The sequence below is a fragment of the Adiantum capillus-veneris genome, chromosome 1 (assembly GCF_014529385.1).
Source record: "Adiantum capillus-veneris isolate H3 chromosome 1, ASM1452938v2, whole genome shotgun sequence".
In the NCBI taxonomy this organism is placed as follows: Eukaryota; Viridiplantae; Streptophyta; class Polypodiopsida; order Polypodiales; family Pteridaceae; genus Adiantum; species Adiantum capillus-veneris.
In genome coordinates this window covers 63,481,250-63,508,128 of record NC_140931.1, presented here as the reverse complement: position 1 = coordinate 63,508,128, position 26,879 = coordinate 63,481,250, and the positions used below count along the sequence as shown (strand labels likewise).

The 26,879-nt window shown below is 41.7% G+C and overlaps 1 protein-coding gene across 4 annotated transcripts in view; it reads left to right on the top strand.

The window, feature by feature from the left end:
- Positions 1-21,220: 21,220 nt before the first annotated feature.
- Positions 21,221-26,879, top strand: part of LOC147464898 (nucleolar protein) — a 231,415-nt gene continuing 225,756 nt past the window's right edge. For 2 of the 4 annotated variants that reach the window (XM_086517031.1, XM_086517036.1), the window contains exon 1: positions 21,232-21,493. In XM_086517031.1, the coding sequence (XP_086373157.1) occupies positions 21,242-21,493 (252 nt within the window). In that variant the 5' untranslated portion in view covers positions 21,232-21,241. Of the gene's footprint in view, positions 21,494-26,879 lie in introns of all 4 variants that reach the window. The other 2 variants (XM_086517029.1, XM_086517034.1) reach the window with 2 other exon arrangements.

Sequence of the window (26,879 nt, the reverse complement as noted above, 5' to 3'; positions counted from 1 at the left end):
GCCCTGGATAGAGTACATACCTTTGGATTGACTTGTTGTGAATTTCTTCCACTTGACTGGATTGCAACTTCTGTCAAGCTACTGATTCCTTGTCTGCAACCTGATTCCTGTACAAATTTGATTAAGTTAGCTATTCGTCTCCAAAGACTATATAGTTTTTACTAGCTATTATGATTCGTCTATGTGTATCACTGCAAATCGAGCTAATTGCATCAACATTAGAAATGTTCAAATTCGACTTTGGCAAAAATCAAAGGACTAATCTGCAACTCGAAAACCGAGTGAACATGTACCAATTTGGATCCGATTGAACCCAAAATTTCTTGGTGGCCTTGTATTATGTTGGTCTAACACTGTACAAGTTCAAAAGTCAAATTGATGGCTCTGTGTAGCATTAGTAAATATTTACTTTTGTCAGTTTTTTGCACTTTTTGGCGTGATTTGCCAAGTGTACAACCTGTTAAGGTCCTTGGACAAGTTTCAACAAGTTTGGACAAAATTTGTTCAAGTTTATCAGCTGTTTCGAGTCCGCAGACTTTGTTTCAAGAATCTGGCTTAAGTCTCACTTTTGTGATCCAAATTTCACCAAAATTGATTTGTGTGGTCTACTTGATATGCTTGACCTTGTGGTATGCCCAAATGTGCAAGAATACCAATTTTTGAAGCAGATGTAAATAATCGTGATTATTTACTATGGCTATTTTTTGCAAGTTTTTACCCAAATCTTGACACGGATCTGTAAAGCACTTCAACTTAAGGTCTCTAGCCAAGTTTCATCAAGTTTGGACTATTTTTGGTCAAATGGTCATCAATTTTTTGTCCGCGTACTGACTTTGCAAATTTGGTCACATTTTTCAATCCAATGATCCAAATTTGGTGTGTGGGCTTATTACAACATGGTTAAGCTAGTGGTATGCCAACTTGGTCAAAAAGTTGAAAAATAGGGCAGATGTAATTAATCGCGATTATTTACAACTGGCAAATTTTTGCATCTTTTTTTATCAATAGAGCATGTACACATGTTTATCACATTAATACAAGCCTATGAATCAAATTTCATTGAGTTTGGACAATTTTTTCTCCAATTTACACTCAAGTTTTCAAAAGTCAGTACAAACTTTAGTTTTCACCCAGTTTTTCGCCAGTTTGGTGATCCAAATCTTTTGTGCCTTTATAAAGGTTGTTTATACACATGCAATGAGTCAGTGCTATCAACTTTGGTCAAATTTGAGTTGAAAGTAAATAATCGTGATTATTTACTTTATGTCCAAAATGAATAATTTTTTGCACTTTTTTCATGGACATTCTTTTCATGAGTTGTTTTTAAGCCTATGAATCAAGTCAAAACTTAATTTGGCCTAAAATGTCAAGAAAAAGTAAATAATCTGAGTTTTTGTATACTCTTAAAACTTTTACCTCAATGTGTCCTTAAACTTACCCACTGGTGCATATAACTTTTAAGCATACTCTCCAGTCGGATTGAGTGGTTTGGAGTCTTTTCGTGCTATTTTTACCCGTAGATTTGAAATTCTACACTAAAAATAAAACTCACAATGATTCTTTCAGAGAGAGCAATGTTCTAAAAGCCACCTCGGATCCTACTTACCCTACTCCTAGGTTCTCATGCAATGGGGTTGTGGAAAGTATCCACAAACACTCGTTTTCTCATTTTTTATGGTTTCCTGAGCATTGATCTTAAGATTTGTCTCGTCTATCAATCATTCTCAAAATCCTAATCTAGCTCTACAATCCTACAATCCTAAAGACACTCGACAAGTATAATTAATTCCAAGCCACCTCTACACAGCAAAAGACGACAATCTTAAGCTATGAGGTTTCTAAAAGAAAGTTTGTACTCTAGGAGATCCTAAAGGAAGTTAAGGATAACTTCACAAAACACTCGTGTTTTTCCCTAGTCAGATCTCTTCGATCCCCGGCAACGGCACCAAATGTGGTACGGGTGTCTAACCTCACTCCTATCTTATTGCAGATTTAGCAAGAACCACGATTAAATTGTCAATCCATGGGACGAAGCTGACTCGACTAGTGCTTAGAGGCTACAAGAGGTTGTTAATCTTTCGAAAAACAACAAACAACTCGCATCTAACTCAAGTTACACTCAAGTGACTGAAATCAACAAAAACCAATCACTCATCGGCAAACAAATCACATCCTTTACAGCATCAAATGCCATCCAAACGTAATGAAACTTCTAGGACATGTTTATAAGACCTAAGCACACATGCTTATGGTTTCAAATCCTACTTTAGGTCAAGTGTCAAAATCGCGATTATTAACAGCAGTGGATTTTGACCTAGTCGTTTTCGACCCACAATGCACCTAAATGCTTAGCAATGATGTCCCAATACCCCGCTTATGCGCTTAGTTTTTGATTTTGAAGTATAAATTCCTACTTATGATGAAATTAGGCCGCGGGTTGGCGACAAAAGCTACGAAATATCGTGAAGTGTTTATGTCAATGCGTAGAGCTCTTACCTGCAAGTGCAATGCAACAAACACGATTGCAATGTGACAACTGGGGAGGGAGTAGGAAGCACGAGAAGGAGAGAAGTGAGCACTGTTAGCTCACGCTGTGTATTTCATTATCCAAAAACTTACAAATAACTTACAAAAATTGTCTATTATACCTTAGCCAAGGTTTTTAGTGGTCAAAACTAATAGTTTGGGAGCTCTAACTAAAGATAGGTAATGACAAGTTGATACAATCTGGAAACTTGTGGCCGTGGCTCAACTATTACAAGGTTTACTCGAAAAATAGGAGTTACAATATTTCCAATTTATCAAAAATAATAAGTGTCTTTACAAGAGAGCTTTGAAAAATGGTATTTGTGTTAGCTTGCTACTAACAAGAGAGCAACAAAAAGTATAACACCTAGTTAAATAGCATGAACAATACTTCAAAAGAAAGAGAAATTAAGCTATTGACAACAAATGAGGACCAGATTTACATGGAGCCAGTCCCCCCTCCAAAAGGCTTTGTATTATGGTTTCTCCCATCAAGAGAGACATTTTACAATACAGTTCTTTGTGTTCCTTCAATACTAGCTAGTGCAATGAAGAGGGAAGCTTCAATCACTAAGCAAAACACTTATAAAACACAACATCAATTCCCTCACAGTCTCAGACCCAAGACCTCACACACCTTTAAAGATGGTGAGAGCTAGTGTGGTATGAGAGCAGATTGAGAGGAAGGAGTAGTCTTACGAGAAAGATGTACATCTCCTCACATAATCACTCATATTAACATAGCTTAGCTTAGTAATTAGCATGGTAGAGGAGATGAGCATGCATTGAAGCTTGGCTCTTGGTTGGATTTTCATCACAAAGCCAAGAGTTGTTGGTGTAGGCCTCCCTTCTCATAAGCTTGGAGTAGGTGATAAGATTTCCATTAAAGCTTGAGAGAGAGAGAGAGAGAGAGAGAGAGAGAGTCTTCTTGCTTCACACATGAGATTGTGTGAGTGTATATGCAATAATGCCTTGTAAAATTCAGCCCCCTCTCTCTATTGGTCGACCCCTCTTGCTATTTGCTCTTGCTAGCACCTAATTGGACCCCTCCCAGCTTAGCCAATGAAAGTTAAGCAGCATAAGTGATAGCCTTCTGACATGTGTCCCCCTTTCCCCTTTTGTGAGAGCTTTAGGTAATTAATTAATGCAATTAAACTCTCATTGGACCCCTTTGTCTCCTTGCCAATAGGAATCAGGCAAGACATTGGGTTGTTGAATGCTCATTTGGACCCCTTGGGAGACTGTTCAATAGTCTTCTAGAGAGCTTAATTCTTATTGGTTCTTATATTAATTGTTTTTTAATTAAACTAGATTTACTCTAGCCTAATTCTCATTGGTCCACCTCCATGGCCATCCAATAGGATTTGAGTACACCTTGTGGGCATCTTGGCTAGGGAGATGACATGTGTCCCTCATTCCCTTTGTGTAATGGAGCTTGTGTGTGTGTGTGTGTGTGTGTGTGTGTGTGTTTCTCTCTCATCCCCTACTTCCAGGGCTTGCCCCCTCCTATATAGGATTCTTTGCAGACTTTTTGAGCACACACAAAGCATCCAATTTTCCTAGTGTTTTGACCTTTGGACATAACCTTTGAATTTTGGAACCTTAATATTTTGGAAGTCTTAATGGACTGAAACATAGGGTCTTTAAAGCCCATTGTTGCACATTGCTCTTTTGCAGATAGCCCCCCCTTTGGATCCCTATTTTCCCTCCTTTGGATCCTTACTGTGGCCAGTCTGCCAGCTTAACCAATATTCTAGCTTTTTCTCCCCTGGCACTTCCCCATATTAAATGATCAGTTTAACATGAGAAAATCATTTAGGAGAATTACATATCAATTATTATGACAGGAAACGTCCACTAAGTTTCATTGGTTGCTTGGGTGGTGCCCTGTAAGGGGAAGAGAGGCCAATGATCCCAGGTTGGATCTATTGGACAAGGAACAAAATGGAGCTCTCACTTATGAATAGTATAGCCCTTTTTGAAGAAGTTGTGCACTAAAGGCACATGTAGAGCTTGAGGCTCATTGTACATTCTTTTTTGAGTTAATATAGCATCTCCTCTCACAATTGTGATTACGGCAAGAAAAAAAAAGGAGAAAAGACAATCTTGCTTCTGATTCACATAAATAGAGATATAGAGATTGAAATTAAGAGATAGTTAGATAGAGAGAGGCACACACAAAGAGAGTGTATATACATGGAGGGAGAGATAGAGGGGAAGATCATTGAAACCTCTCTCTCTCTCTCTCTCTCTCTCTCTCTCTTTGGCATTTGGTTAGCTTAGAAATTGAAGCTCACGATCATAGAGACATATAGTTATGTTGAGGTATAGTGAGTAGACAAAGCTAAATGGTTGAGGTATTTTCTTTTTACTGCCGTTATTGTATGTTGTGGCATGAGAAAAGTTTAATAAACTTTGGTAAAATGTCATACTATTAGTGTGTCGACATTTCATGTGAGATGCAAGAGGTATATAAATAGTCTTTTTTTCCTTTTAGCAATGCTCACCATAAGTAAGCTATATTGAATTAAAAAGAAAGCGATGAGAAGGAAGCAATGGTTGCCACCAAGCTGGAGAGCATCTCCCACATGATCTCAACTTGTCCATTGCTTCAGCAGTAACCCTTGCAAACCACCAAGGCAAGGCAACCATCAATCCCAAGAAGCATAACATGCATTCAACAACAAAGCCAACACAATCCATGACTACCCATGGGTGATGTCTCTAACTATGCTATTAGAGAGAAACCCGGAGACTGACCATCTACCACTTGAGGGATGCCCCCTCTACCAGCCAAAAGATCCACATGTGCCATTTCCCCCCCTAAGGAGCTGGTAGGACTCTCTTCACCAAGCCCAAAAAGAAGGGTTCTTGCATATGGGAAGCCAGATTGAGAAGGAATGGTAAATAATCTCTTTAGTTTTTCTTTTATTTCCTAGTTGAAATGATGGATCTTCTAAAGAGACTATTTATTATACCCTTGCACCAAGGGTATAATAAATAGTCTCTTAAGAAGATCCATACATTAGGACCTCAATGGAGCCTTCTTGGGTCCTTTAATTTACCCAAGCTTAATCAAGGTGTTTCAAAATGGCCAAATGGGTGAGTGTCATGTGTTAAAAAAATGTTGGGTTTGTAAGAGTACTAGTAGGAGGCCTCAAACTTTAGTTCTCCACGCAAAATAGGCATTTTTTATTTGACAAAATGGGTGGACAATCATAGAGTTTCCATATTTTAGACTTCCCCCCATTTTCTATATATTCCTCTGATGGCAACCATCAATGGGTCACCCTCAAAAGGTGGGGCTAACCTCAAAGACACCCTACCATCATTACTCCAATAACAACACTTGTTTGCCGTATTGTAGGCTACGATGCCCTCCGATCTACTCCTCAACGTCAAAATAATGCACAATCACACTTTTGTAACTATCTAACAAAATGTCACATAACATGAACACCTTTACAGCTTGTCAAGGTTTGCATGGTCAACATGTAGACGCTAGAGCACACACAAGGCAACGCAAGTCGAAGTGACCAACAATCTCTCTCTCTCTCTCTCTCTCTCTCTCTCTCTCTCTCTCTCTCTCTCTCTCTCTCTCTCTCTCTCTCTCTCTCTCTCTCTCTCTCTCTATATATATATATATATATATATATATATATATATATATATATATATATATATATATATCGGCCAACTAAGGTCTCTTGGGATAGTTTCCTACGACGTTAAAATTCTCTTCTTCTTCTACTGATATTCACCTATTGGCTCTCTCTTTAAACAAATACTGCTAATACTTTAAAGATGCCAGATTCCTCATGCAGGTTGCACCCTCCTCAGCCTTTGCATGCACCTCTTGCCCCTTCTCCTTACCATTCTCCTTAGCCTTGTAAGCAGGCTACACCTCCCCCAAGCCCAAGGGCTTCCTCCTCATCAAGACACACACAGAGAGCCGTAAAACATCTTGCAAAATATTGTCTCCATTGCATCTATTCCTCTACTCAACCACATGAACCTGCATTGTGTGCAGCTATGCTAGATTTTACAACTTCTTCATAACGAGGAAAAAACAGAGAGAGAGAGAGAGAGAGAGAGAGAGATTAGCATGCAACCAGCCGCTAGTTCGCAGCTGAGAGAAAGAGAGAGAGAGATTCTCCTTAAACCTCATCCACTCACCGTCAGCGCCCTATTTTTCGACTTCTTCAACTGCAAAGGAGAATGTGTTTTGATTCGCCTCTTCCTTTTTTATTGGAAAATTGTATCACCTACTCGGCGAACTATTTGTTTCTCTCTATCCGAACTCTCTCTCTCTCTCTCTCTCTCTCTCTCGGCCAGTCAATCGCTCTCTCTCTCTCTCTCTCACTCTCAGGGCACCCATCCTTGTGGTTGCCGCCATGCACCAATTATCTCTTCCTCCCATTAAACTGCGCAACCTTCCATGCAAGCCGATCGACCCCCCACTTTTCCCCCTACCACCTGCCATAGCAGCCATCATGAGCAAAAGAACAGCCCCACTTTCCCCAGATGCTAACCAGTGCAGAGATTGGCCGACCTCTCTCTTCGTTCATTCTACTACTCTTTCTCCGATTCAACGCCACTGGCATTGCTTTTTGGTTCCGTTTTCCGCATGATACAAGTCTAGAAACACACACGTCCTCATAAGCTCATCGGTTGAAGGATTCAATCAACGTCAATTATCAGCAGCACATGCATGAATGTTCCTTGTCTGATGAGCTAACCCTTGTGGTAGGTGCATGCCAGCTTTAATTGAAGTGTCACTCCACCTGGCACTTGGCACTACACTCAATATGGCACCTGGCACTACACTCAATAGTTCACCTTCAACTTGTGTGTGTATATGTGTATGTAAAAGTGTGAGGAGCCCACAATGTGGATAGCTATGGAAAACCACATGAGAGTGTAATACTACTTCATGACATAATGAAATGTAGAGAAGAAAGATCTCCGTTCATAGACCATAACTAGTCACTTTGCCCTCAAAGCTCATCATATGGTCTTCAAGAAAATGAACGCATGGAAGCAACATGCGATAGGGAAGCATGGAACACGGCTTGCAGAGAATGGCAAGAAGAAGGAGGCTAAAACACTCCAGTTTGCCTTCAATAGCTGTCGAGGCTCTCACATATGCTTGCGGTAGACGAAGTCCAAGAAATTATGGGTAGTAGACAATCTGTAGCAGGAAAAGCACAATGAGCGGCTACACTCTAGCCTATTTGTTCACCGTTTAAAGGCCTTTAAAGTAAAAGGAAGGGCTTCAATTTGTGCCAAGATACCACCATAAATTCTCAACTCCACTCACAACCATACAAGATTGAAGACCCAATTTTTGCCTTTGCACCATGGAATGCAATGTTTTTGTCAACCATTGACCACCCCTTTTCTCTCTCCCACTGAATAGAACTTGTCGAGTTACAAACCAAACTCCACATGACTCTACATATTAGCATGGATAGACAACGTAAATTCCCAATGTCCACAATGATCAACAACAAACACTCTCTCTATCTTTATGAAATCTTGATGGATCAATTCATAGAGCTGCAGTGACACAATTTGCATCACTTTTGGGAGCGGCATCCCACTGCCAATTATACCCATTAGTAACGATATAAAGTAATTGGGATGGCACTTTGGTGCCTTTGCCACTATCTTGAATGTAGCATCATATTTTACTGAAGTCATTATTGTCTCATTTCTTTGCTTGTGTATGACATCCCTGCTACTTTTCTAATACTCTTTTATAGATGGCTAAGGTCATTATGAATTTAAGGTTATGTACTAGAATGGATTTCTTATTATTTTGACAGCTCCTTACATAAAAGCACCATGATTAGTTTTTCATTTGGAGTTACTATTTGACCTTAATAATTGCTTTAATACAACAATGGTCTCTATTGACTATCTTCTACTTTGCAAACCACTCTCCACATTTATATAGCTCTTTCAATATCCCCTAATGTATACTCAAATTTGAACACCTTTATTATTATTTCTTTTGTAGTGCACAACTTGGACTTTTCACCAATTTTTTCATTACGATCTTCTAAGTGTTAATATATTTGGTGTATAGTTAAATTCGTGGTTGAATTTAACAAGAAATCATCTTTACTACTGAAAAATAATTTTGTAAATAAAGCTAAACACATGCCTTGTATTATTTTACAATTATCACCAAAACTTGCATTTGTACAACTTATAGTTTGTGACACTTACAAATTTGTGAATATTTTCTACCTCTAGAGTCTACAATTTACTCAAAGCGGTCAAGTAAGCTTCTCTCCTTGCTTTAGCTTCTTTTATTTTTGCAAAGTCATTTACAAATGCCAATCATAATATACCAACAACAAGATATTAGATTTTAAGATAATGTATTTTCTTTTTACATAGTAAATATTCAGAATAACTTTTAATTTAAAGTACTAAGTTCATTCAACATACTAACACACTACAAGAGATCAATTCATTACCGATGCCAAATTACTGATGTCGTTGGCGAGCATCAGTATATGAATTGCTAAAACTAGAGGGAGATCCAAATTGTTTTTAAATCAAAATTTTAAATACAAACGCCTATATCGACGAGCATATCAATGCCCATACCGACGTCCGTATCGATGTCCATACTGACGTCACCTGCAAAAATAGAACCGCGGGTTCTCTTCTGCATTTTTGCCCCATTTTTTGAACTTGATCTCCTCTTGCTCACTTGCTTCGGATCTATTGTTGCGGGGCTTATTTGGCTTGAGATAACCACTCACACACTCCCCTGCAACAAGAAGGTAAGATTTTTTTCGAGATTTATGGGATTTTTTTGTTTGTGTGTGTACGGTGTGACGTAGTGTGTGTGTGTGTGTGTTTTATAAATTTGGTGGCATTCTCTCAAGTGTTTTATGGTCACATAGACCGTATGTGAGTATCCTATCCTTTTCTTTCTTGCATACACATGCACACACACATAATCACGCACATCATAAAAACATAAATAAATAAAAACACACATAATTAAACACACTACGCACACATACATTTTCAAATAAAAAATAAAATTTATATATATATATATATATATATATATACACACACACACACACACTAGATTCGTTATTTATAGATTTTGATTAAATATTATCATTCACAAACAAGCATAATAAAATTTAGTAATCAAATTTGTTTTAAAAAAATATTGAGTTATTTTGGTTTATATCAATTTATAATTAATTGTTTATTTTTATGGAATTTTATTTAAAATTTATGCCGTAGGTGTTGCAAATGTTATTGCTAAAATGTTTTAGTGTTAGGTTTTAATTATATTTGATCATCTTCATACATTTAGTTGTCTTAATACGTTTAGGTTAGATTATTAGGGTTAACAACTAATTTCTAGAAGGGTCTCTTTGAGAATCTAGGTACAAGGCTAAATTTCTCTTCAGCCTATCACCCACAAACGGATGGCCAAAGTGAGATAGCTAACCTTACAATTTTAGAACTACTCAAGATCTATGTTACAAAAGTAGATCAACGCTCACAATGGGAGAAGTATCTACCTCTTGTAGAGTATGCGTACAATAACATTGTCCATACTATTGCAGAGAAGGCACCCTTCAAACTTATAGGGAAAGACCCAAAAGTCCTTTGCTACTTCAGGTACGTGAAGATCTTTGCCTGCTAATGAGTATAGCCGGGACCTACAAGAATCTTTTCAAAAGATTAAGGAGGCTATACCCATCTCACAACAAAGGCAAAAAGCTGTTGCTAACAAGCACATAAGGGCCTTAACTTTCAAGGAAAGTGATTGAGTACTACTCAAGTTTCCCAAGGCTCGATTGAAGGCTCGATCGAGGTAGACGACGGACAAAAATCCTACGGGCCACCAAAAGTATTATGCTAAGCTAGCAAAAAGATACTATGGTCCTTTTCAAATCCCAAAACCGATCAACAAGATGGCCTATCAACTAAAGTTGCCCAATCATTGTCTCATACACAATGATTTTCATGCGAGCCTACTTAAGACTTACAAAGGAGAGCCACCAAGAGAACCAATAATTGAGGACCCGCTCGAGATTGAGGATCAGGAAGAGGTGCTCTAGCCCGAATCCATCCTTCGACATGAAGACAAGGTACTAAGACATGGTAAGATTATCCGACGGTATCTTATTAAGTTAAAAAAGATGCTAGATGGATGCAAGGAACACATCTTAAGGATACTATGAACCTTGTCAATGCTTACAATGCTACACTAGAGTAAGAAAATGTAAATGTTTCTCTTGAATGAACAATGTTTTTGTCTTATAAGACTAGATCTCTCTTTTTATTGTGCACAAATTTGAGTAGTATGCATGCTTAGAATGATGCTTGTGATGACCACGTCTTCCAAACACCAAGTAGAATTTGTCACTCTACTTTGGAAAGTATGATAGAGACTAAAGAGCAGACATGCTTGCGCCTGCTAAGTCTCTCAAGCACCACATGGACTAGCCATTTATTCTGGAATGATGTCGTAGGGTAAAAAGGGATCCTCTACCCACTAAGAAATTAAGACTAGTGACTAAGGATTTATCTTCTTTACCTCATAGTCCAGGACGACTATGGTTTCAAGAGAGAGGTAATGTCATAAAATCTAATATCTAACTATCCCAAATGATTTTCTCATATTGAACTGATCATTTAATGTGGAAAAATGAATGGAAACAAGAGTTAGAATATAGCTATGTGCTTTTAGAACTATCTCAGCACAAGACCAAAAGGGAGAGAAGGCTACTTCTCATTAAGGGTCCAAGAGGGAGATGGTCTACTGAAGAGCCATGAGCGGGTACTTGGAGCTTAGAAGACCTTAGGGTTAGCTTCATTAAAGAACTCCAAAGGCTAGTGCTAAAATTCCTTAGACCTAGGACCTTAGGCAAGCTATGCCCGTGCTTGAGGTGCTTGTGGTGATTCATGATTAAGGTGCTTGAAGTTCTTGAGGTGCTTGTCGTGCTTCATGACTAAGGTGCTTGAGGTTCTTGTCGCGCTTGATGACTAAGGTGCTTGAGGTGCTTGATGACTAAGGTGCATGAGTAGCTTGAAGTGCTTGAAGTCAAAAAAGTGCCTACAAAGGAGGGGGCCAGCCCAAAAAGTAGGGGAGGGAAGAGGCATATAGGACACATGTCAAGCCCCTAGCAAGGATGCCCTCATAATGTGCCTAAAGCCTATTGGATGACCTTTAGAGAGGTCCAATGAGAATTCAGTTTGATTAATTCATTAGTCAAGCATTATTCAAGACCTCTCTCTCAAACGAGAAATCAGGACACCTGTCCAAATGCTACTCCTATTGCTTGAAATGGCCACAGGATGTGATTGGCCAAGCTTGGCAAGGTCCAATGGGATCAAGCATGAGAGAGAGAGAGAGAGAGAGGGATCGACCAAGGCAAGAAGGGGGCTTGCTTTATGCATTATCACCCACACACACACCAACACATTGTCTCATCGTGTTGAGCAAGAACTCCATCTCCTTCTCCGAGCTTGAGAAGTTGAGAGTCTACACCAACACCTCTTGGCTATGGAATGCAAATCCAACCAAGAGTCATGATTCAAAGTAATGCTTGCCATCTTCTTCAACTCCATTACTATGCTATGCTCTAAGAGTAATGATAAGTGAGAAGACTATTTCTTTCTCGTATGCTTCTTCTCCTTCCTCTTCTCTTCTCTCACTCCCTGCTAGCTCTCTCCACCTTTGAAGGTGTTTGAGGTCTTGGGATTGAGGCCGGGGACAAGCTAGTGTTTTTGCAAGGTGGTTAAGGGCATAATCTTGGTGTATGAAGCTTACCATCTTCATTGCACCAACAAGGTCTCAAGGAACACAAAGCATGTACTGTACCAAGTCTCTCTTCATGGGAGAATCTATAATACAAAAGCCTTTTGGAGGGGGGACCGGTTCAAATTAAATTGGTCATCAATTGTTGTTAATTTCTCTAATTCTCTCTCTCTCTCTCTCTCTCTCTCTCTCTCTCTCTCTCTCTCTTACAAGTATTGTTCATGCCAAGTTAACTAGGTATCATGGTTATTTTGCTATCTACCATCAAGGACTCTTCTTATGCTCATAATGAATTCTCTTAAAGAAATGTTCACTATAATCATCTTAATCCCGCTACTCTTGATGTTATTAGTCCAATTCCGTTACATTGATTTTGCACATGAAGGTGCTACTAATGATGCCCCCATGTTTGTGAAGTATCTTGTTACTAGGTTGCAACAAGCTATGGGCAACCGTGCCTTGCAAGCAGAAGTTAACCAACAACTTTGCGCTCATGGGATTCTCCAAACTCCCCAAGCCTCTTGTAGAGACTTCCAAAAGAAGACTCTCTCCGGTGAGAGAAGAGGAGGAACACTATGAAAGAGAAAGAAGTGAATCTCCAAATTCTTTGGAGGATGTGGCTCCACGAAGACGGTGGTCTCGACGATCCCCAATTCCTCCCAAGAGGAAAGGACCGTCATATAGTCCTTGTCCTCGTCATTTTGAGAGGGAAGAGAGGAATCAAAAGAAGAAAAAGGCGAGAAAGAGGTCACACTCTTCTCCATCTTCATCATCTTCCTCCTCTTCCGATGAAAGCAACAGGATTTCTCCTAGAGAATACAAGAGGGGAGGACATCATAAATCCTTTGTTGCTTGGAAAAGGTCCTACAAGATTAAGAAGCTCAAAGAGGGAGGAAAGAGCATCTCTTTTCTCACCTATGATGGCGCCTTTAGTACTACGAATAAAGTTTTGGCCTTTATCCAGCAATTTGATGCGGCCTTTAGAGATAAGGGCTTCACAAAATCCTCCAAGCTACGTCATGTAGCTATGCAATTCCAAAAAATGGTGGGCTAACCTCCATGGTGGCAATGGTCAATCCATCCTTCGACATGAAGACAGGTACTAAGACATGGTAAGATTATCCGACGGTATCTTATTTAGTTCAAAAATTATCCTTTTGAAGATGCTAGATGGATGCAAGGAACACAACTTAAGGATAGTATGAACCCTGTCAATGCTTACAATGCTACACTAGAGTAAGAAAATGTAAATTTTTTTGTCTTATAAGACTAGTACTCTTTTTATTGTGCATAAATTTAAGTAGTATGCATGCTTAAAATCATGTTTGTGATGACGACGTCTCTCAAACACCAAGTATAATTTGTCACTCTACTTTGAAACTGTGATATGGACTAAAGAGCAGGCATGCTTGTTGTGGCAACCGAGTCTCCCAAGCACCACATGGATTAGTCATCCATTCTACAATGATGTCATAGGGTAAAAGGAAAAAACATAGACCTAACTCAGCACAAGGCCAAAAAGGAGATGGTTACATCTCGACGAGGGCTCAAAGGAGATGGTGTACGGAAGAACAATGTGAAAATAATGGAGCTTAAAAGACCTTAGGGTTAGCTTCATTAAAGTCCTCCAAAGGTTAGTGTTAAAAGTACTTAGACCTTAGGGTAAGCTAGGCATGTGTCTGAGGTGCTTGTCGTGCTTGAGCTGACTAAGGTGCTTGAGGCGCTTGTCGTGCTTGAGCTAACTAAGGTGCTTGAGGTGCTTGATGACCAAGGTGCTTGAGGTGCTTGTCATCCTTGATGACTAAGGTGCTTGAGGTGCTTTTCATACTTGAAGGCCAAGGTGCTTAAGGTGTGCAAGTCAACCATGATCCCTACAAAGGAGGGGGAGAGCCCTAAAGGTAGGGGCATGAGAGAGAACGAACACACACCCACACGCACACACTCAAGGCAAGCCATTTCCACAAGAGGCATATATGACACATGTCAAGCCCCTAGCAAGGTTGCCATCATAGTGTGCCTTAAGTATATTGGATGGCCTTGAGAGAGGTCCAATAATAATTAAATTTAATTAATTAATTATTAAACCATTATTCAAGCCCTCTCTCTCAAAGAAGAAAGGAGGACACTTGTCCAAATTCTACCTATATTGCTAGTTAAGACCTAAGCTTGTGATTGGCTAGGCTTGGGAACAACCAGTGAAGTTCAAGCATGAGCTAGGAAGAGGGGTCGTCGACCAAAGCTAGGAGGGGGCTTGCTTGTACATAGACTCTCCCACACACATTCACACACATTCTCATAGTGTGATGAGCAAGAAATTGATCTCCTTCTCCAAGATTGAGAAGTGGAGAGCCTACACCAACACCTCTTGGCTATGTAATGCAAATCCTGCTGGGTATGCAAGCCCGGTAATGGTATCTTAGCCGGTGGCATAGTCCCTTATAGCATGCAGTATAGGTTCATTGGCAAGTCAAGTGGTGCATGGCAATTTTTGCCTTTATATGTAAGGTTATTTGGTTATTTTTACATGCAATTCAATATATCGTGTTCTTTAGCTTGCAGACTATCAAATCTCTCTCTCTCTCTCTCTCTCTCTCTCTCTCTCTCTCTCTCTCTCTCTCTCTCTCTCTCTCTCTCTCTCTCTCTCTCTCTCTCTCTTCTTCATCTGTTGCGCCACACCTGCACGCCATGCTCCAAAGGCTGCATCCTCCATAGCTCCTCTCCCTACCAACTGGTATCAGAGCCTTGTGCTCGAGAAGCTTTGCGGGAGCAGCCACTTATGCAGAGGGAAGGAAGGAAATCGAACTGCATGGTTTTGCCCATAATCGGCATCAGTGGATTTGCCCTGGCCTAAGAGAAACCTTCGACACTAGAACAACCTCCAAGTTCGCCTTCTACTGGCCGCTTTGAGAAAAAACGCCATCGTCGGTGCTGTCTGCAAAACAGAACACGCCATTTTTGTTTTATGTTCACAGTTTCATAAAGTGGCCACCCACTTAATCTTTCAAGCAGGGGACTATTCCCACCCTCGGGTACCCTCGCAAGGGCTTCTTTCATGCTTACTTCTTACATGCTCGGTGCTCAGTAGGCTTGCGATTTTGAAGGCGTTTTCACAAGCTCAAAAACATTAAATTTATGTGATAAGTATCTAAATATGCTCTCTAAGGTGCATACATAGACCGGTGGAGACGAAGACCACCTCTCTGAAGGTTCCTGTGCAATAATTAACACCACAATTTTATTATCAAGCTTCTGAAAGACTTCAACATGGCGTCGAAAGACGACAAATATAATGGATCCGGTTTCCACACTTGACAGATCAAGGTAAAAGGCTATTTGATGCGAAAAAACCTATGGAACGTGGTCAAGCCTCTCGCAATCGACGAAGCAGGCACTACAGTTGCAGTAACTCGAGCCCTCTCTGCCGAGCAACAAAGTAAAGACAAACAAGACTTTGATATCATTCTAACTTCCTTAGAAGACGACTTAATTCATTATATGGATGATGTTGGTTCTTCAAGTGCTGCCTGGATAGAGTTAGAAAAGTTGTTTGGTGCAAAAGCTAAGTATTCAAAAATGGAATTATATTCTCTTCGCATGCGTGAAGATGAAAACATTACATCTTTAGCTAATAGACTGAAGAGCATCAAAACACAACTCGTTTATGTTGAAGCCTCTATGCCAGATGAAGATCTTATAGCCGTTTTTTTGAATAGCCTACCTACAGAATTTCGTTAAATTGTCACTATTTTAAAGGAGAAGGATCCTCTGCCTTCTTTGGATGGTATTGTTAACTCAGAACGGGAAGAAGAGAAACGAGTACCACGAATCAACTCTTCATATCGATTGCATATGTAGCCCGTGGTTGCACTTCAACTGCCAATTCCACCAGGCCTACTACCAGCACTAGACCTTGTTGATATGTGGACGTAGCAATCATCAAACCAAGGATTGTTTCAGCAAAAATCCTTGCACCCATTGTGGAAAGACAAATCATCCTTCAGACAAATGCTTAAAAGAATAAGCGACAGATCAATATGGTTGAAGGTGATGAAGATGGTGAAGCACCAATGCTTTTCGTAGAAAGTGATGATGTCCTGTAGTTTTTTTTCAGTTTGTCTTTATGTTTCCTTTATGTCAGTCATTTATCAATAATTGTACGGGTTATAGACACTGCCACATAAAAAGTGGTAAGACCACCCTTTTGTTGTTTGGTCGGGTTCTGGTATGTCTCACACTGATGGTTGTTTGAGGGAAGTACACACACACACACCTATGTTATTGTCAAGGGGGGGCTTCTACTCATGGTTTCAGGTGAATGAACTTTGCCATGGTCTGTCTGTCTCAAGTCCATTGTCAGTGATTTGGGCTTGAGGGGGGGTTGTTGGGTATGCAAGCCCGGTAATGGTGTCTTAGCCTATGGGCACAGTCCCTTATAGCATGCAGTATAGGTTCAGTGGCAAGTCAAGTGGTGCATGGCAATTTTTGCCTTTATATGTAAGGTTATTTGGTTATTTTTACATGCAATTCAATATAGCATGTTCTTTAGCTTGCAGACTATCGAATCTCTCTCTCTCTCTCTCTCTCTCTCTCTTCCTCTTCCTCATCTGCTGCACCACACCTGCACGCTATGCTCCAAAGGCTGCATCCTCCATAGCTCCTCTCCCTATCAAATCCAACCAAGAGTAATGCTTCAAAGCAATGCTTACCATCTTCTTCATCTTCATTACTATGCTATGCTATGCTATATGAGTAATGATATGAGAGGAAACTACTACTTTTTTTAATGCTACTTCTTCTTCCTCTTCCCTTCCCTCACTCCCTGCTAGCTCTCTCCACCTTTGAAGGTGTTTGAGGTCTTGGGATTGAGGCCGGAAACAAGCTAATGTTTTAACAAGGTAGTTGCGGGCATAATCTTGGTGCATGAAGCTTACCATCTTCATTGCACCAACAAGGTCTCAAGGAACACAAAGCATGTATTGTACCAAGTCTCTCTTCATGGGAGAATCTATTTTGGAGGGAGGACCGGCTCCAAGTAAATCTGGTCCTCAATTAATGTCAATTTCTCTAAATTCTTTCTCTCTCTTTTACAAGTATTGTTCATGCCAAGCTAACTAGGTATTATGGTTATTTTGCTACCTACCAAGTACTTTTCTTATGCGCATGTTGAATTCTCATAAAGAAATGCTCACAGTAATCATCTTAATTCCGCTACTCTCAATTTTATTAGTCCAATTCCGTTACAGTAACTCCCCATAATGCACTTATTGCACAACTAGAGAATATCTATCTTCTTCGGTTGGTGGAAAAGCTCCTCCCTATATTTGAGGGTTTGATCAACATGGAGGCCATTGTACACCTCCAAGACAACATTCTTCAAGATGTCACAAGCTACATGGAGATATACATGGTAGAGTTTGCAATAAAATTCTAGGGAGAAGAAGGTTCTTGGCTTCTTATCGAGTTTTTTAAGCACTCCTTCCAAGACAACGAGAACTTTTGCTTCACATTATTGAGGATTATCAAAGAGTTAAATGATAGGGACTACAAAGCAGTGGATGGTGACATCATCGCATAGTCATGGGAGACATCGGCCACACATTTCCCAAGTGGGATACGATTTTGTCCATGATGGTGCTTGAGGGAATTGACAAGGTAAAGGTAAAGGTAAAGGAAAAGTGAAGGCAAGAGGCAGATCCAAACAAGGAACATCAGAGCTTCTTCATGAGGTCAACCTCAACGAGGAAACCTTGGCAGAGTAGGAAGAGGCATCCATGGCATTGGTTCTATTAGGTGATTTGCTGCCCGACGAGGAGGAAGATAGGATGTTAGAAGAGGAAGAGGTGATTGAGAAGGTTGACAACCTTGTGATACTACAACTAAATCCGGTAGTCAGCAAGGGTGATGAATTCTTGTTTCCAGATGACATTGCATATTCTTTTGAGATGCACTCTTTGGTTTCTAGATGACATTGCATATTCTTTTGAGATGCTCTCTTTGGTTTCTATGTATGCAGGGATTCAAGATGTAGACAATCTAACCAACCCCAATGAGAAAATACAAGTGGATTTTAGTGACAACACTTCCTCCAACGACGACACCCAATCACCGCCAACAATTCCTTTGACTTGGGAAGCATCCACTCAACCAACTTGGCCATCAAGGACATGGATGAAACCACAAAGATAATACTTGATTTGAAACATTGTTGATCAAGGCTACCACAAAATTTTCCTTTCAAGTCCAAATAGAATGATTTGATTTTCTTGTAGAGGGCTAAGGAGATTGAGTGGTCTCCCTTGTGAAAAGATGGCTCTCGTGGTGCATCCAAAGGCAAAGACTCCTCCCTCTAGCACTACCTACCAAGCTTCAATTCTTCTATCATTGAGGTGTTCCACTTGGAGTACTCAAAGAATGGGCATGTAGATCTCATCAAATGTAGAGCCCTTAGCATGGTCTTGTGAAAGAATCCCTCATCCCCAACGTCCACAAATGTATTCTAGTCAATTGAGAGACTGCCTTGCATAGCTTGGGGGGGAAGCTCTCTGGTTCCATTCTTGGTAGCTACGCCCTAGCCTTAGATCAAGGAATCACAAGACCTAATGAAGGTGTAAAAAACATCAAGGGCAAGCTCGTGGCTACACTACTGTCAATAGCTAGATAATTTCATGAGCTAGTATGATCTCTACAATAGCCTCTTCTTGTAATAATGCACTATGTAATCTTTTTCAATGAATGGATACCAATATTGTTTTTGAACATGATTATTGCAATCTATTTTTTGGGCACATTGTGTCTGTAAAGTTGAATTAATTACTTGTGCTCAAATACTAGAATTGTGTTGGTGAAAGTATACACTCCGTAGTTTCATGTCGTAATGTAGTGTGATCATTTGCCATAGGAAATGGCCGGGAAAATCCATCCTATCGGCCTGCTCGAGCAAGCTCAAAACCAGCTCGAGATTGTCTAATAAGCTCTGCACTATATGATGGGGGGTTGAGAGCGACATTGGGTGCTCCACACTGCCAGAAATTGCCCTGTGTACCATAGAGCGACTTTGGACAGTTGGACTAGGTAAATTGCACAGATAAAGTGGAAGGTATGCATTATGATGCTAAATGGAAAACATGTAATAAATGATTGTGCACAAGATCGCTATGAAAATGTATACAGAGGCTATGCTAAACTTGAGAGGAGAGTTCTACTATGAGATACAAATAGACATCTCTGAGATGCTACACTCATTTGAGATGATTTACAATGAGGAGTGACATCCTTTACATAGAGAGAACCAATGGCTTGAGGGGGAAGCTTGTGCCTTGGTGGGCAAAGTAGTGGATTTCACTTTACAATAGTGGGTATCACTTTACACTAGTGGATGTCACTATCCAAGGTGGTTTATTTCTTTACAAAGTGGACAAGTCAAAAGCTAGTGGTAGGTGTAAAATCTTTTCACAGACACTCTTTTTTTGGTCACATAGTGCTAGCACAGATGTGGTGTATGAAATAAGTGATTATGTCACTTGCAAGATTGTTTGTCATCCCACTCTGTCTTTAGAATTAGTTAATTCTTCATGTCGGGATGTTGGAAGTCGAGATCGTCATTGGTTGTTGTTTGATAATTTTTGTGTTTTGTTTTGATATTTGGGGTTCTACTAAAATTGCATGTCATTTAGCCAGAGAAGGATCTGTGTGGCTTCAATTTGCAGCTTTGCTTTGGATGACCACATTGGCTAGGTGGAATTCTTATACATATACATTCGGCTATTCATGTGAAGAAATGGTATACTGGATTTGATGCAAGATAGGAGCAAATCAATCCATTTTCTTCCATCTGACTTTGAAATGGGCAAATCAAATGTAATGGGCTGCAATCTATCCAGAATATCATTTCCAATGATCATATCATAGCTAGGTTGGGAACACAAGCATGAGAAGATGGGCCAAAAGGCATCTCTATCATCTACATAACAGTCTACTATTAGCACTTAAATTTAAGTGGGCCAAAAGGCATCTCTATCATCTACAGAAGAGTCTGACTATTAGCACTTAAATTTAAGTGGGCCAAAAGGCATCTCTATCATCTACAAAACAATCTGACACCCAAACAAATAGAGTAGTCATTGATGAATGTGTCAACGTGGTGAATGCTAAAGTTGATATTAAACCCAATCACTTAAATCAATATTTTGCTTACACCAACCACCTTCAACACAAACAACATAATTTTTCTGGAATTTTGCATATTCCTCCATATAATATTCATTCAAAAATTCCAATGCTAATATCATGAGTCTTTTCTTGCGCCACAATAAGGACATCAAAATTGTGAGCCTTTGATCTGCATGTGATTTGCAGGATTTAAGGCCCAAACAAGTTTGTTAGAGAGTTGATAATGAGGGACTTAAAAAGACACTTGATGGTTCAACTTTAGACTACATTGAGTGTTTGCAACATTGATTACAATTATTTTGTTGTACAAAATTTTGTCCCAATAGCTTTGAACACACCTTATCGTTGGAAAGCACAACAAGTGTAGAGTTTCAAACCTATGTGAGCATGCATAGAATTGCAACACATCCGCTATTATGTCCTTTCACTAGCTCGTTTGTGTGTTTGGGACTTGTATGGACTTTAAAAATGTCCTTAGAGAGGGGATTTTCTTGTGATCGGGACCTTTACCCTAGTGATGCTAATCCCAAAAAGCAAGCTTGCTTGCAACTTGAAATTATTTTATATAAATTTAACCTTGCAGTATTCATAAACCACCAACAAACTATGGCTCAACAATAGACCATATGCGGATGAGTACAAGCCACCAACAATATTCAACGGTCAAGACCACTTTGCAACACACATATGTTTCACCCCAATATTATTCACAAGTGCAACGATACCTTGTTTTTGATGGGAGATACAAGGGCTCGAGACACTTCAAATTCATCAACCCCGTGTTCGACAGCCGAGAGGTTTAAAGGTTTTAAGAACTCAAGCAGCAGACTGCCGGCCATGGATTACAACTCAGAGAAGCCATCGCTCGCAGAGCTGAAAGTAGCAGAGCTGCTGAAGGAGGTGAGAGTGGAATATCCACTCCACGAGACTGTACAAGGACTGCTCTCAGCTTTGAGCTCCTGTTTTCAACAGATACCCGAGCATCAGGTCAACCGAGTCTTATTCTCTGTCTTTGCAAAAGAGAGAGAGAGAGAGAGAGAGAGAGAGAGAGAGAGAGAGAGAGAGAGATAGATTTTACGTTCATTAGAAGCCAAAATCGGCCTATGAGACAAAACAATGTACACGATAGTGTACTTACAAAATAAAAATGTAACAGTGCTGCCCCTAGGAAACTACTAGGGGATGGTGACATAGTTACTGGGGAACGCATTCTTGGAGTCATGAAATGCCGGAACGGTGTTCTGGACATGCAAGGTGACGTGGAATGGCCCGGAACGGATGGGCGTTCCGGATGCAATGCTGATACCAGAACGGGCAGAAATGGCTCCTCCTCCAACGAGCAAAAAGGGCAATTTTTTGAAGTTCAAAGTTTGAAACATGGGAGCCTTGGAGGGGAGCAAAGCTTATCAAATGCACCCCTCCTCACCCCTTTCCTTCACTCAAGTCTCATGCTCTCAGGCTCAACCAAAGCTCTAGCCTCTCAAGCTCTCTCTCCATGAGTCCATGACTCCATTGCCCTCAAGCTCTCTCTCCCTTGCTCTCAAGGAGTGAAGCCTCTCTCTCAAGCTCTCTATCTCAAGCTCTCAAGGAGTCAAGACTCAAGCTCTCTATCTCGATTCTCAAGCTCTTAAGGAGTCAAGACTCTATTATGTATGTACTGTGACCGCGGCGTCGCGCGTCACCACACGATGCGATCAAGTCATAATAAGGTTCAATGGTCTTCAAATTGTGTTTTTTGTGAGTATTAGAGTCAAAAGGATTCTAACACTACTTGTATTCAAATACATAACGCTAAAAATTGCATTATTTGGGTGTTTTTTATGCCTCTTGTTCCGCCCCCATTCCCCCGTTCCGCGGGGAGGCCGGTCGCCATTCCGGTTCCACGTTTTGGGTAACTATTGATGGTGATCCATGGGTATACAACACAAGGTAAGGGGGGGTGGAGCTCTAGCTTAAAGGGAGAAAATGTTGTTAGTGTCACAAGACGGGCACCACGTGCCAATAGGAAATAACAGATTGAAAAGACTTTTAATACTTCAATAACAACTGAACTGAAAGGGAGAGACGACACGCGACACGGAGTGGCGGAATTCAACCCCAGAGAGTATTGGCTCCAAACCTTGGCATCCCTTTCGGTATTTCTTTATATTGCATCAACTCAGTACAAGCCGGTACTTTAGATCTGCACCTTCTCCAAGAAGCATGCTAGAGAATGAGCCTATGGCCTCATGTTTAAAGGCCCTAGGCCCCAAAAGCAGTTTTACATGAAAAGCCTTCAAACTCAAAAGCATCTGGTCCAAAAGCAATGCCCAAAAGCTGCCAGCGTAATTTACGGAAATCCGTACAGCCTGCTGGGTCAACATATCAACGCAAAACTTGGAAATCTGTACGGCTTGCCACGTCAGCATTGTCAACGTGATTTTCGGAGCGTCCGTACTACTACCACGTTATCAGCTGCGCGTGTGTGTGGGTGGGTCGTGCTTTATTTTTAATTCCTTTATGTCACTGGGGCCCCATCGGACGGGGTCCCCATAAGTTGGTAGGACTTCTTCTTCCGTTACTTGTTCTTCTTAAGGTTTAGGCCCCTCGGCCGGGATCTGCAAGTTGGTTCCATTCTTCAAGGCTTGACACGTCAGCAGTTTGTGACAGGCTCCTCGGCCAGAATCTGCAAGTTGGATCCATTCTTTAGGGCTTTGACACGTTAGCAGTTTGTGACAATTAGATTTACATCACTCTGCTGCTTCATAGGTCTAGTGCATGCATGTACGGCTAGTGTGCCTCCGGGCTGGCCACCCTCTGCATATGCATTTAGACTGCATTGTCTGGCAGCCCACATCTGGGCCGACCGGCCGTCTTCTTTTGTCCGGGCGCCCATCCTATATTCTTTTTATGCTGGGTCGTGAGCACTTTCTGGCATTGCTTGACCCCCTCCTTGGGCACCTATATATGGAGCCAAGGGGTACCCACATATCATCTGTACACAGCCATTCATTGGCGTTTTCTGTCTAGACTCTATGGTCAGTGGGGGGGCTGATCGGCCCCTCTTCACCATCTCTGGCGTTTGTGTCCACTCTCTCTCTCTCTCTCTCACGCTTTTGCGCACGCGTACTCTCACATGGTATCAACAGCTTCAGACTCTCGATGATCCAAGGGTGCATCATCTGCATTGGGTATCTCCTCCCAAAGGATCACCATAGCCAATGTTTTTTTGCAACAAAGATCAGCCAATGATTGCATCAAAAAGGGGGTGGAGCCAACATGTGGACGGCATCCATCGCGAGGGATGCCTTGCCACCTGCGTTTTTTGATGTGCTCTTGGAAATCACGTGTCTGACATCAAGCACTGGCCTTCTGAGGCCATTCCATCGCCGGATAACCTCTCTTAGCTCTTGCATTTTTCATCATACCTGCATTTTGCTACATTCAGGTATGTGCGTTTTTGGAAAGCACGGCGGGGTTGCATTTAGTGCAGTTGAGAGGGGGAGGGCTATGAACCACCCTTTCTTGATCTTGCCCCCATCCAACCGGTTCGGCATCTGGTGCCTTACCGGCTATGTTCCTCTTCAAATCGACAGATTTCAGCCATTACCCCTCGTGGTTTGGTGGCATTGTTGGCGTGGATTCTGATTTGGTTGACACCGGAGGATTGGAGGCAGGAGATATAGGCAAGATGGCGCAGACAGATTGGTTTGGCCTTTCCTCTTCTCAGAGGATCTTCACAGCGCAGACTGCTCAGTCTGGCTTCCCTTCTTCATACAGGATGATTACGGTGCAGACAGCTTGGTCTGACCACACCTCTTCTTAGAGGCCCTCCACAGCACAGACTATTTAGTTTGGCTTTCCCCTCATCTTGGATTACCCTACCTACTGACAGGACACCATCCGGTGGTGGTCCGTGCGGTTTATCGGTGATTGCTGCAGCTTACAGTAGCTTCTACAATGCAGACTGTTTAGTCTAGCTTTCCTTGATTCGAGGACGTTTACGACGCAAATTGCTACATCTGGCCTTCTTGGAGTTTTACACAGCTTAGTAACCTGGCAACACTGAGTTACAGGTTCATGCATTGACAGGCTTCCAGTCATTCTTATGACGGTTCCTGAGCTTCTCCATTTTCCCCAGACTGTTTGACTACAAACACCACAGATCCTGTTGGGCAGGACCCTTGCAGGTCTATTTGCACTTCTCTCACGACAAGGAGTTGTTCACACACTCAGTTCGGGACCTTCACGCAGTATCTTCACCCTGTATCGGCGGTGTACAGCAGTTTGCTACATTGCTCGTGATGGCACTTTACCACAGAGATCTCTCAGCGGTCGTGACACCCCAGACTGCTGCTACACTCACGGAGTTCGCCGGAATATTGTCTTTCAATGGACATTGCAGCAGACATCTTCATCATTTGCCTCACATCTTTGGCTTCAACGCGGTTTGTTCAGCATCAGGTGCTGAGAGGGGGGTGTTAGATTTACACCACTCTGCTGCCTCACAAGTCTAGGGCATGCATGTACGGCCAGTGTGCCTTTGGGCTAGCCACCCTCTACATATGCATTTAGATTTCATTGTCCAGCCGTCCACATCTAGGCCGGTCGGCCGCCTTCTTTTGTCCGGGCGCCCATCCTATATTCTTTTTATGCTGGGTCGTGATGTCACGTGACACATCCCAACCCTATGTGTCCGTGGACAAGCTACACCACAGCAGGGTTCAGTCAGTTCAGTCAAGTCTAGATTAGCAGTGATCTGGCACTTTTGTGAGTCTATTCGTAGACCGTGCATGCCCAGTCACTTAGCATAGATGCATATCCTCCGGTTGCACACAGCATGATCATCGGAATTCCCATCAGAATCCATTAGCATCAGTTAGGGGAATTTTCCAGTGCATTTAGCCTATTTTCCTATTTTTGGTTATTTTCACTTATTATTTTTAAGTGACTTTCCAACAAAAGTAGGTAGGGCAATTTTGTCAAGTTAATATATAAGCAAACCCAAGTTAGCACTTTCTGGCAGAAGAGGTAGCAGGAGCTTCCCGCTCAACAGGCAACTTCTCAGCATTACCCCCCCTCAGCATTAGACCATCGCCATCCTCTCCCATCCCTTGGCGTTTTTCCCTTAGCCACTTCAGCCCATGCAGCGTTTTTGGCTCAGCAACATTGCAAACCACCTCAGCAGATACCTAGCGATTTCAACCAAAAGCGCCAGCAAGACATCAGCCCATCTCAGCGTTTTCTCAGCGTTTTTCAGCATTGAGGAAGCTGCAGATATCAGCGTTTTCAGCAGGTACAAATCAGCCTAAAAACGCAGCCTTATGGTGCAAGCACATCAGTGTTTTCACCTTCAGCAGGAACCCCGACAAAGCCCTCATTTTCAGCCATGAAAACAGCAAGGAAACAGTCAATTTCAGCCCCGAAACAGCCATGAATTTCAGCGATTAGAAGATCCCAGATTTCAGCCATCGAGTCGTCGTCGTCACCAACGTTGTCGTCATCGGCATAGTCCCATTGCATCAGTCCATTGCATACGCATTGTACACCTTTGTGCAATCAAAGTAGACCACTCTCGCCGACGAGAGTGGGGCCTTCGGAGGAGGGTTTTACAACCTCTCGGGTGTCGTATCTCTTTTCTCTCCTTCTCTCAGTCTCATTCACTTGCACGCACAATATCCACGTTCGTGATCATAGCACTCTCCATAAGACAGAAAGCTCTCTCTTTCCCTAAGAACTAAAAGGAACCTTGAGCAATAAAGATCACTAATCTTGAGAAAATACAACATTCATTCCGCTGCACCTAACACGTGAGCACTTTCTGGCACTGCTCGACCCCCTCCTTAGGCCTATATATGGAGGCAGGGGGGGTACCCACATATCATTTGTACACAGCCATTCATTGGCGTTTTCTGTCTATGGTCAGTGGGGGGGCTGATCGGCCCCTCTTCACCATCTTTGGCGTTTGTGTCTATTGTCTCTCTCTCTCTCTCTCTCTCTCTCTCTCTCTCTCTCTCCTCACGCTTCTGCACACGCGCACCCTCACAGATGTGAGGGATCTATATGCTTAGGGGGGTACAAACATGAGATGCATCAATCTATCTAGCTCCGTCTAGTGCCATAGTATGACTGAAGTATGTGATACATGGGGGGTCGGGGACGAGAAGCCCTCTAAGTATGGCTGCTAGCGCTCTCTCCAACGTTGCCAACATGGTGTGATAGTGTCCGGTCTGGATCTCCTGGTGATGACTTCTCTCGGCCTTGAATCCTGGAGCTCGGGGTCTTCGTCTCGCTCTCGCCTCCTCTACTTGCTGAATTGTCACCCCTCGTAGTGGGCCGGGTACTAAGCAGACGCGATTGTGGTAGTAGGTGTCTATAGAAGGCACTCTCTATG